We start from the raw sequence: 11,966 nt of genomic DNA on the forward strand, positions 1-11,966 counted from the left end.
CAAAGGATACCTATCTTATCTTATCAGAGGAAATGATCATAGAAAGTGATCATTTCAATTACCCCCGGTCTCAATTAGTTGAAATAATCGAGGTTCTACAGTACATAAATATATCTGGCTAATTTAGGACAATCATTAATCCGTAAATTAAATTACGGCTAAAAATATACCTAAACCACTTTTTTTTAATCTAGTTACCCAGTCAATTACAATAAAATTGTGAATTTCTGTACTGCATACGTGCACAGGTTATCTATATCTTTCAAAGGATATCTTATCCTATATCAGAGGAAATGATCATAGAAAGTGATCATTTCAATTTATTACCCCCGGTCCCAATTAGTTGAAATAATCGAGGTTATACAGTACATATATCTGGCTAATTTAGGAAAATCATTAATCCGTAAAATTAAATTACGGCTAAAAATATAGTTACCTAAACCACTTTTTTTAATCTAGTTACCCAGTCAATTACAATAAAATTGTGAATTTCTGTACTGCATACGTGCACAGGTTATCTATTCTCTCGTCAAATTCTGACAAAATCTATTCTATTGCATACGTGCATAGGTGATCTTATCCTCTCTTCAAATTCTGACAAAATCTATTCTATTGCATACGTGCATAGGTGATCTTATCCTCTCTTCAAATTCTGACAAAATCTATTCTATTGCATACGTGCATAGGTGATCTTATCCTCTCTTCAAATTGACAAAATCTATTCTATTGCAAACGTGCATAGGTGATCTTATCCTCTCTTCAAATTGACAAAATCTATTCTATTGCATACGTGCATAGGTGATCTTATCCTCTCTTCAAATTCTGACAAATTCTTCGATTAACTATTGAACAGGCTTTGCCCTTTTCAAATTCTTATCCACCGATTGACGCTTGTATTCAAAAGTGACTACAATGTTGGGATTCCTGGGTGCGACTCGTCATGCTATGAAATCTCTAACCCGTTGGATACGTCCGAATCTGCTGGTTCAACAACAACGATTCCCAGTGCGGCGCTGCGGCTGCAAACCCCCTCCCCCGCCCAAGACAATGGAAAAAATTCTCATCGCCAACCGAAGTGAAGTGGCCATCCGCGTGGCTCGCGCCTGCAATGAAATGGGCATCAAGAGTGTCGGCATTTACTCGGAACAAGATAAATTCTCCGCGCACAGGACCAAGGTGGATCAAGCGTTCCTCGTCGGGAAAGGAATGCCTCCTGTCGCAGCTTATTTAAACATCCCGGAAATCATTTGTATCGCCAAGAATAACAATGTGGACGCGATTCATCCTGGTTATGGCTTTTTGTCGGAGCGTGAAGATTTTGCAAAGGCTGTGATTGGGGCTGGGTTAGAGTTTATTGGTCCTGCACCGAATGTGCTGAAAACATTGGGTGACAAGGTTCTGGCGAGAGATGCTGCGTTAAAAGCGGATGTTCCCATTATTCCAGGTAAATGTTATGTAAAAAAAAAACCTACCTATATTATTAATGGCGGGTGAAATTATTGTTCTGCCTTTCAATGTGTTTCTGGATTTAAAATATTTTTTTAGTTAAACATTATTATCATTACAGGTACTACAGAGCCAGTGACTGATGTAGATAAGGTGAAAGAGTTTTGCGATGAAGTTGAATTTCCAGTCATACTGAAGGCAGCGTTTGGTGGAGGAGGCCGTGGTATGCGAATGGTCGCCAACAAGGACGCTATTGAAGAAAACTTCAAGAGAGCTCAGTCCGAAGCTTTGGCTTCATTTGGAAAGGATGATATGTTAGTTGAGAAATATATCGACCGTCCGAGACATATTGAAGTGCAGATCCTGGGAGACAAATACGGAGATGTTGTTCATCTCTATGAACGAGACTGTTCTATGCAGAGAAGATATCAGAAAGTCATCCAAATCGCACCTGCACAAGACATGAGTGTAAGTGTCCGCGACGCGATAACAGAGACCTCCGTCAGGTTGGCAAAGTCACTTGGATACTCCAATGCCGGAACTGTGGAATTTCTCTTAGACAAGGATGACAACTTTTATTTTATTGAGGTCAATCCACGCCTCCAAGTAGAACATACTTTATCAGAAGAGATAACTGGAATCGATGTGGTACAATCCCAAATAAAGATTGCACAAGGAAAATCACTTACAGAGTTGGGTCTCTGTCAAGAAAAGATTACTCCACAAGGCTGTGCCATACAATGTCACTTGAGAACTGAAGATCCCAAGAGAAACTTCCAACCCAGTACTGGCAGATTGGACGTGTTTACTGATCCGGCAAGCATAGGTATTCGTGTGGACAGTTCATGTCCTTATCCAGGATTGCAAATATCTCCCGATTATGACTCCCTATTGGCGAAAATAATCGTACATACTGCGACTTACAAATCTAGTTGTGAGAAAATGAGACGAGCTCTTGAAGAAACACAAGTGAGTGGTGTGACAACAAATTTGCCCTTTCTCCTCAATGTTTTTGACGATAAAAAGTTTCTATCCGGTGAAGCATTGGAGACAAATTTTATTGATGATAATCCTCAACTTTTAGAAAGGAACTCCTATCAGACCTGTAGGGATATGAAAATTCTGCGCTTTATAGGAGAAACATTAGTCAATGGACCAATGACTCCACTCTATGTGAATGTAAAACCTGTCAATGTTGATCCAGTCATTGATAGAACCGTTTCAAAATTCGAAACTTCATGTGCTGACTTTGTATCGGACATGAATGAGCGGTCGAAAATAAGAACTGATACTGATGAGAAATATTTGATTAAGAAACCGCAAGCAAATGGATATCGGAAACTCCTGCAAGTGATGGGGGCTGGTGAGTTTGTGACCACCGTGCGAAAGCTCAAACACGTTCTTCTTACGGACACGACATTCCGAGATGCCCATCAGTCGCTCTTAGCAACACGGGTGAGAACCTACGATCTGAAAAAGGTCAGTCCAGCAAGCAAATGGATATCGGAAACTCCTGCAAGTGATGGGGGCTGGTGAGTTTGTGAACAGCGTGCGAAAGCTCAAACACATTCTTCTTACGGACACGACATTCCGAGATGCCCATCAGTCGCTCTTAGCAACACGGGTGAGAACCTACGATCTGAAAAAGGTCAGTCCGTTTGTTGCTAACCGATTTAACAATTTGTATTCCCTGGAAATGTGGGGCGGGGCCGTGTCTCATACTTGTTTAAAGTTCTTAAAAGAATGTCCTTGGGAGCGACTTGCTGAGTTGAGAGAGTTAATACCAAATATTCCTTTCCAAATGATATTGCGAGGAAATAGCTTAGTGGGCTATTCAAATTATAGTCCAGCAGAAGTCGGGGCGTTTTGTCGCTTGGCATCGCAGGCCGGGATTGACATATTCCGTGTGTTTGATCCACTCAACTCTGTACCTAATCTAGTAAAAGGCATGGACGCTGTGCAGCAGGTGACCGGAGGAAGTACTATCGTGGAGGCAACGATATGTTACGCAGGAGATCTGACAAACCCGAACAAAAAAAAATATTCCCTGAATTACTATGAGGATCTTGCGAAACAACTGGTAGAATCTGGCGCCCAAGTGTTATGTCTGAAAGACATGGCTGGACTCCTTAAACCGACGGCTGCCAAGCTACTGATTGGTTCTTTCAGAGAGAAGTATCCGAATATATTAATACACGTACATACGCACGACATGGCAGGAACTGGTGTTGCTACCACACTAGCCTGTGTGAAAGCTGGTGCAGATATAGTGGATGTGGCTGCAGATTCAATGTCGGGAATATGCTCACAACCTGCTATGGGTACTATTGTGAGTTGCCTTGAAAATACGGATAAGAGATGTGGCATAGACCTTCACGATGTGTGTGATTACAGCTCCTACTGGCGCAAAGTTAGAGAGTTGTATGCTCCAGCTCACAACCTGCTATGGGTACTATTTTGAGTTGCCTTCAAAATACGGATAAGAGATGTGGCATAGACCTTCACGATGTGTGTGATTACAGCTCCTACTGGCGCAAAGTTAGAGAGTTGTATGCTCCCTTTGAATGCACAGATTTAAAGGCCGCGAGCTCAGAGGCATACCTCTATGAAATTCCCGGGGGTCAGTACACAAACCTGAAATTCCGAACGATGTCTTTCGGATTAGATTTTGAAGATGTTAAGAGAGCTTACAGAACCGCGAATTTTTTGCTGGGCGACATCATCAAGTGCACACCGTCTTCTAAAGTAGTCGCAGATCTTGCCATCTTCATGACCCAAGAAAAGCTCTCCTACAGGGATGTAATGGAAAATGCGGACAAGATAATATTCCCCAAGTCGGTTACGGAATTTTTCCAAGGTTCCATAGGGGAACCGTATCAAGGATTTCCCAAAAAGCTACAGGAAAAAGTACTTGACTCGTTGAAAGACCACGCCCTGGAAAGAAAGGCTGAATTTGACCCGATAATGGCGTGTGACTACAGGGAGGATGAGCCGTTCAAGATGAATAAACTCATCTTTCCGAAAGCTACCAAAAAGTTCATGAAATTCAGAGACGAATTTGGACCTGTCGACAAATTACCTACGAGGATTTTCTTTCACGCCCTGGAAAGAAAGGCTGAATTTGACCCGATAATGGCGTGTGACTGCAGGGAGAATGAGCCGGTCAAGATGAATGAACTCATCTTTCCGAAAGCTACCAAAAAGTTCATGAAATTCAGAGACGAATTTGGACCTGTCGACAAATTACCTACGAGGATTTTCTTGAACGGTCCCAACATTGGGGAGGAATTCTCCTGCGAATTCAAAACAGGAGACACTGCCTATGTGACAACTCTGAGCATCTCCGAGCATTTGAATGATCATGGAGAACGTACTGTATTCTTTCTATACAACGGACTACATACAACAAATACCTACAACCTACAACAAATACTTAAAACATCCCCGAGTGATGTCTTCGCGTTTTTAAGATTAAAGAGTGGTAAACACAGACAGGGGAAAGTCTTGTCTCCTTTTATTATTATTGTTAAAATAGTGCTTTGCTTCTTCGGTCCCCGAGTACCAAAACTTGAAGATAAATGATAGCAGAGTGTGAAATACCGATATCAATTTCATTTATAACAATTCTGTCTGAAAAGTATATGGTATGTCGTTTTGCCAAACCGATTTATTGACGGGTAGTCTGTCAATAAATTTCATTGATTGCTTCTCTCAGGTATGTCCACACATAGTCGACCAGTCGTCGATCGATGTCGACTGAACCGTCCACACTGCCTCGACAACGTAGATTCAGCTCGTCGATCGACAGTCGGTCGACTATGTTTGAACACACCCTAAGAGTGAAAAGTTGAAATCTCTACACCTGTCCTATACCTACCTACCTACCTAGTTACCCACCGTTGAATGCATTATAAATTTTTATTGCCATTTCTTCTTTCTCTCTCTCTCTTTATCTCCCTCTCCGTTATTTTTATCAATAGATACATATATTGTGTCAATTTTTCTATTCCATGTACCATATATGTACTATAGGTTTACACCTATTGATAAAAAAATAGATCGATATACTCAAGAGCGTTTTGTTATCTTTTTGACAGGGGATTTTTTAGAAGGTTTATCACTGTTTTCCCGTATTTTCTATATTATGAGTATTAGGTACCTATATCTATCTATCAGTGTTGCATTGTTGCAATATGGAATCTTTATTGGCACAATCTATTTACAAATCAAAAGTGAGTGAGAGAGAGGGGTACAAAGGAGGGTGAGAGAGAGAGAGAGAAATGGCAAAATGTCACACCACATATATGAGTAGGTACCTCTATTCACCAATACCTAGAAAGAGAAAGAAAAGAAAAATAGAGAGTGAGAGAGAAAGACAGAGAGACGGAAGAAGTGTTGATGTGAAGAAAATTGGGGGGAACCCTTCCTAAAATGAGACAAAAACTAAATAACTATTTGCATTTTTCGTATTTCGATAAATACGATATCCATCACATTTTATACGTAGATAAGTTTTATGAAGAGCTCACGAGAAATTATTATTATTATTATTATTATTATTATTATTATTATTATTATTATTATTATTATTATTATTATGATTAACAATATAAACAATACGTAGGTATAAAAGTGTCCCCTACAAAATTCTGTAGGTAGGTATCTAAAATCTAAGCATCTAAGCATAATAATAGGTACATGATGTCTACTAGGAGAGAGAGAGAGAGAGAGACAGAGAAAAAAAAATAGAGCCAAATAAAGCAGAAAGGAAGGGGAAGAGAAACATAGAGAAGGAGAGAGAGAGAGAGAGAGAGGAGGATGAGTTTGGAGGAGGAGGAGGTGGAAGAAGAAGAAGATTTTCGTAGAAAATTAGGTAGAATGGAAAATGAAGGCAGACAGTAAGTACCTATAAATAGGAACATGGAATAAGAATACAAAGGAAGAATTGAAATATATTTGAATAGAGTGTAGTCAGGTGTGTCTAATGCAGAAAGGATTTTCTTGAACGGTCCCAACATTGGGGAGGAATTCTCCTGCGAATTCAAAACAGGAGACACTGCGTATGTGACAACTCTGAGCATCTCCGAGCATTTGAATGATCATGGAGAACGTACTGTATTCTTTCTATACAACGGACAGCTTCGGTCTGTAATGATCCTATCTATTCCCATTATAACATATGATGGCATTGATGGGAAACCCTTCGAGAGTTTTTTTTTCGAACAAAAAGAGACAAACTGAATACAAAATCTAAGAAAATCTTTAAACTCACTTTCGGAACAACTAGCTTTTTCCTAGCCTATCCTTCTTCCTTCTCTCTTCGATTTCAGGACCATAAGACCTCCTTTGTTACAGTTAGTTACCTTTATCAATTTTTTTTTTTTTTTTAATAGGGTTATTTATTTATGTTATAAAACTGTATTATCTATCAAATACATAAGACCTTATTTAGACTGCGGGGGTAAAGGGACTTTTCAGTCTCATGTCTCACCCTAGCACTATAAATGAGTTATATTCTATCAAACTCACCTTATTCTCATCAAGGGCCATAGACCCAGGCCGGACGATACGAAACGAGGAACTCAAAGGCCGGGCCAGCACCGGAGGCCTCTCCGGAACTGCTGGCTTTTTCAGACCATCGTCGGCCGGTTGTATAGAAAATGATCGTGGGGCCGGTGTAGGCCGGTTCGGGCCGACTTTACGGTCGTAGGTAGCGTAGATGTTCTCTACGTTGTGCCGGGTAGAGGGGTCGGCCGTGCGGCCTTTGCGGCCACATGACGGAGATGTGGCCTCCTGAGGAGAGAGGGGGAGAAAACGGTATAATTTAATTGATTCTTCTTCTTCCTAAAATAAAGGGGGGAAATTAATTTAATTAATTCTTCTTCCCAGCCTTTTCCTGTTTAAATAGGTTGGGCGTTTCCCGTCAGTCTCTTCCAGGCAGCCGTAGATGTTCTCTACGTCGGGTGGCGTAGATGTTCGAGTATCCGAGAAGTATAAGTACCTGCTCTAAATTTGGGTATTTTATTATGTTTTTAACTCTTTTGTTTGTGGTAGGTTTTTGTGAAATGTGTTGAACCTGTTATTTTGAGATCGTTCAAAAATTTATTACTCCGAGTTTTTAGCAAAGTTCAAAGAGGAAACATTCAAGGTAAATCATAATAACAACAGAGAGAAGAATGTAGAATAAGAGGTGGAGGAGGAGGAGGAAGAAGAAGAAGATTTTTTTTTGTAAAAATACTTCCACACTTCTAAAAATCTGGATGGAAATTAAAAAGTTAATGATCCCAAAATTGACAAATAATGTAGTTTTTTTTTTTCAAACTAAAACACCTCTTCTCTTATTTGATCTAACGGGGACCGCTCTTATGACACGGCTCTTCATCCCCACTGGGACACTTCATCTTCGTATCCGAGGAGACTCTCTCCCGAAATAAAGCGGGAGTGAGCGAATAGTGTTCTTATCCATTCGATCCTTTAAAGAAGTTTTACTCAAAACTCGAGTTTTTTAGTTTAGGCCCTCTTTCATAAAACCCCTCAATCATTTCACGCCTATATCTCTCTAAATGCTTCACTTCAGCCGACCATTTGCAACCCTTTTGCTTTTATTTCGATATTAAAATTAATGACTCGTGTATAACATCCGTTTCATTACTTTTATTTTTATTATTACTTTTATTATTGAATGGCCGTCGATCCGTCGAATGATTTTTATTTTCATACTGGTGTGAAATCGCATCAGCCCGAACTAAAAAATTATTCAATTAAATAATTTCACGCTTGTCCTATTTTACTCTCGCTCACATGTCAGAGAGAGGGAGGAGGGGAAGAAAGAGGAGGAAGACGAGAAGGAGAAGGCTAACCCTAAGCAGCCTAGCTAGCAGTTTTTTTTTTTTAAGGATGAATGGCTTTAAATAGCAAGCCCAAGTCCTCACGATGGTTGATTGCATATACTAATATTTGGTTCAAAACAAGCTGGGTAAACTTGGCTGGAGACCATCAGACCCCCTTGGTGTTAGATACGCCACTGCTACAACAAGAGATACAATTTCATTCTAAAATAAGAAGACGAGAAGGAGAATAAGAAGAAGAAAGAGGAAGAGAATAAGAAGGAGGAGAAGGAAAAGAAGAAAAAGAAGAAGGAGAAGTAGAAAAGTAGAAGAAGAATAAAAAGGAGGAGAAGAGAAAGAAGAAAGAGGAGGGGGAAGAGGAGGAGGAATAGATAAACATCTACAAAATTGAAGAATTTTATTGATAGTTTGCACACAGAAAATTGATCTTTTTTCTACCTACCTCCTTTTCTTTCTTTTCTATATAAATAAAATTGTAGATTTGTCTGTACATTGCTTAGAATCGTGAAATTTTTAGTTATTCTTACTTCTTTCTTTTCCTTCTTCTTCTTTAAATGTTTCATTTCAAAGATGTAACAAATAAATACCTAAATGTTATTTGAGATAAATTTTTTCATGGATAATTTTAAAGTTAAAATGAGATTTTATTTCATTTTAGTATTTTCTAGTTATTTTTTATTACCTACATATCTTGTTCTATAAAAAAGATACCTAGATATTTTATTAAAATGACTACCTACAATCGTTGAGTTGACAGAAGATATTTTACTGTCTCTTGTTTTATTATTGTCTTCTGTTTTATTACTTTCTTTTGTTTGATTCTATATGTTATTTCGAAGAAAACAAGGAAACAAACACTAACTTAATACACTCTCGAGGGAAAAAGAAAAAAAAAAATAGATAGATAGATATATTCAAGAGCGTGTTGTTATCTTTTTGACAGGGAATTTTTTTAGATGGTTTATCACTGTTTTCCCGTATTTTCTATTTTGTATAAAGAGTATTAGGTACCTATATTTTTATCTATCAATGTTGCATTGTTGCAATATGGAATATTTATTGGCACAATCTATTCACAAATCAAAAGAGAGAGAGAGATGGGGACGAAGGAAGAAGGGTGTGTGTGTGTGTGAGAGAGAGAGAGAGAGAGGAATGACATATTGTCATTTCTTACATACTTACGAGCTATAACTACATATTGGCCAATCCTATTCACAACTTGATCAGAAAAAGAAAGAGAGAGAGAGAAAGCGGAGGAAAGAAAGTGTGTGTGTGTGTGAGAGAGAGAGAGAGAGAGAGAGAGAGAGAGAGAGAGAGACGGAAGTAGGTACGGTTATTGTGTATTTTATTGAACAAAGAAGAACTCATATGTAAAGTGAAGGATAATGTAAGATCAAATACGTTTTATTGGAAAAATTAATGACAATGAAAAAGCTCAGGGAAGAGAGGAAGGCAGAGAAAAACTATCTATTGAAATGTTGCCTTAGCAACCAGAATACAGAGTGGACTGGTGATTGTAAATACTGGGTGGATACACAACAGTCACCCCCCTCTGATGAAATAGTTAGACAAGAATAAAGCGAAAAAACTCAAGCTGCGTTCCAAGGCGGATTCAGACACTGCGGGAGAAATAGGCGCTCCTATGCCGGGGAATATTATTGAAGTGAAAGTTAAAGTCGGACAGCAAGTGAAGAAAAATGACGTGCTGATAGTGATGTCTGTCATGAAGACAGAAACCCTGATCCATGCGTCGGCTGATGGCGTGGTTAAAGAGATTTTCGTAGAAGTGGGTGGACAAGTGGCCCAGAATGATCTGGTGGTTGTGCTGGATGTTGGTGAGGTCAAGCTCAAATGAATCTTCAAGAGATTCTGCCGTCACTTTGGATTCAACTATCTAAATTCTACCGTGATATTCTGTTCATTCTGTTAAAAAAAAATATTTATGCATAGGCAGCCACAGAGTTTCTTGTTAATAAAATAAATTTTCGTTCATATAGCATAAACAGACGTTTTGTTCTTTCGTAGGTACCCACAACTGTGAAATTTACCTACGCAGGCACCTACCTACCTATGTCTTCAATTGAGACTTTTAACATTTAAAATTTGAAACATGCAGTGAGTAACTATGTAGCTAGTGAGGTAAAGTTACAACTTATACCCATGTACCTAACTACACTTCACCCATCCTACCAAGGGATTTACAAATTTTCAACACCTAGATATTCATCTTCTTACATGTAGGAAAAGGGTTTCTTGAGTTGTGGTAACAGGTAGGTAGGGGAACACGGAGCAAAACGATACCCCGGGCCAAAACGATACCCCACCTACTTTTTGTTGATTTATTTGTTTGTAATCTCCTGAGAGTCTTGAGCTTGTGAGTTAAGATATTTATACCTATTCCTAATGTGGCTTTAGTTTTCATTCTTCTTATTCGCCTTTATCTTCTTCCTCTTCTTCTTCTCCTCCTCCTTCTCTTCTTCTTCCTTTCCATCTTTGTCCTCCCTCCTCCTTTTTTCTACTTCCTATTCTTCTTCTTCCTCCACACATGATTTAAGAGATTGTAAAAATGGGGCTTTTCCCGTTAATTTATTAAAATAAAAAATAAAATTCTTCTTCACACTCTGCATCTCTTTCTCCTCAGCACCCCTATACTAGGCTTTCCTTGTTCATCTTCTTACTCCTTTTCTAAATATGTCCTTAATACCCCAATACCCTTTTCTCCCCCTCCTTATTCCATTCTCTCTTCTATTCGAACTCTTGAAGCGAACGTCAAGAGTTCGAAGCGCCCCTCCGGCCTATATTAACACGAAACAGAGTTTCATCGTTTTTTTTGGGCGTTTTATACAGAACTTCAAAAACTTGTGATTTATTTTTAAATTATATATACGCCTGCATATTTTGGAGGGGCTCCCTCCATCTTCAGGGCTTCACACTAACACATTTAAACAAAGAAGTACACGGAACACAAAGATCACAGAAAGAGCTGAAACCCTCCAAGAGAAAATCAAGGGAGTCAAAAATTCCCACATTTAAACAAAGAAGTACACGGAACACAAAGATCACAGAAAGAGCTGAAACCCTCCAAGAGAAAATCAAGAAAGTCAAAAATTCCCCTGCCCCAAAAATCTTTTACCGTCTTCAAACAAGCACTAAAATATTCTACCTTTCCAACTCACACAAAGACTCTCACAACCACTTCAACAAACACAAAAGAAATATTTATTTGGGCTGAAAATGCTGAAATCTTAAGGTGTTTTGGCATTCCTGAGAAATTCAAAGTTTTTTTTCGGGGGAAATGCTTCACAGAAAATTCTTCCCTTGGAATGCCTGTTTCTCTTCCTTTTGAGGAAATGTTTCCGCAGATAACTAGATTCCCAGAGGTATACATAACTTGCCAGCTTCCCACACATAAAGATGCTTGTAACTTGTAAGTAATGTGCAGAAATTACTGGGATTGATTCACAACCACTTCAACAAGCACAAAAGAAATATTTATTTGGGCTGAAAATGCTGAAATCTTAAGGTGTTTTGGCATTCCTGAGAAATTCAAAGTTTTTTTTTCGGGGGTAATGCTTCACAGAAAATTCTTCCCTTGGAATGCCTGTTTCTCTTCCTTTTGAGGAAATGTTTCCGCAGATAACTTGATTCCCAGAGGTATACATAACTTGTCAG

General features: G+C 38.9%; 2 protein-coding genes across 2 annotated transcripts; both read left to right on the forward strand.

Moving 5' to 3' along the window:
• Positions 1 to 476: 476 nt before the first annotated feature.
• LOC103513773 (pyruvate carboxylase, mitochondrial-like) lies at positions 477 to 7,443 on the forward strand. Its single transcript, XM_026826878.1, has 6 exons — positions 477 to 1,444; positions 1,568 to 2,925; positions 3,095 to 3,864; positions 3,990 to 4,532; positions 6,441 to 6,594; positions 7,384 to 7,443. Exons 1-6 carry the CDS (start codon positions 913 to 915, stop codon positions 7,441 to 7,443), a joined length of 3,417 nt encoding a protein of 1,138 aa, XP_026682679.1. The 5' UTR covers positions 477 to 912.
• A 904-nt stretch (positions 7,444 to 8,347) lies between these two features.
• LOC113469304 (glutaconyl-CoA decarboxylase subunit gamma-like) lies at positions 8,348 to 10,276 on the forward strand. Its single transcript, XM_026826879.1, has 2 exons — positions 8,348 to 8,422; positions 9,859 to 10,276. The coding sequence occupies exons 1-2, from the start codon at positions 8,348 to 8,350 to the stop codon at positions 10,147 to 10,149; spliced, it is 366 nt and encodes a 121-aa protein (XP_026682680.1). The 3' UTR covers positions 10,150 to 10,276.
• The last annotated feature ends 1,690 nt before the right edge of the window (positions 10,277 to 11,966 follow it).

The sequence above is a fragment of the Diaphorina citri genome, unplaced genomic scaffold (genome assembly GCF_000475195.1).
Source record: "Diaphorina citri unplaced genomic scaffold, Diaci psyllid genome assembly version 1.1 scaffold1023, whole genome shotgun sequence".
NCBI classification, from domain to species: Eukaryota; Metazoa; Arthropoda; class Insecta; order Hemiptera; family Psyllidae; genus Diaphorina; species Diaphorina citri.

Excerpts from the sequence above, each read along its gene's own strand:
- LOC113469304 (XM_026826879.1), top strand. The coding sequence starts at position 8,348 with ATGGCTTTAAATAGCAAGCCCAAGTCCTCACGATGGTTGATTGCATAT. Across the intron at positions 8,423-9,858 it reads TTTGGTTCAAAACAAGCTGG|TTAGACAAGAATAAAGCGAA; the intron begins GTAAACTTGGCT and ends CTGATGAAATAG.
- LOC103513773 (XM_026826878.1), top strand. The coding sequence starts at position 913 with ATGTTGGGATTCCTGGGTGCGACTCGTCATGCTATGAAATCTCTAACC. Across the intron at positions 1,445-1,567 it reads GGATGTTCCCATTATTCCAG|GTACTACAGAGCCAGTGACT; the intron begins GTAAATGTTATG and ends TTATCATTACAG. Across the intron at positions 4,533-6,440 it reads GTCGACAAATTACCTACGAG|GATTTTCTTGAACGGTCCCA; the intron begins GATTTTCTTTCA and ends TAATGCAGAAAG.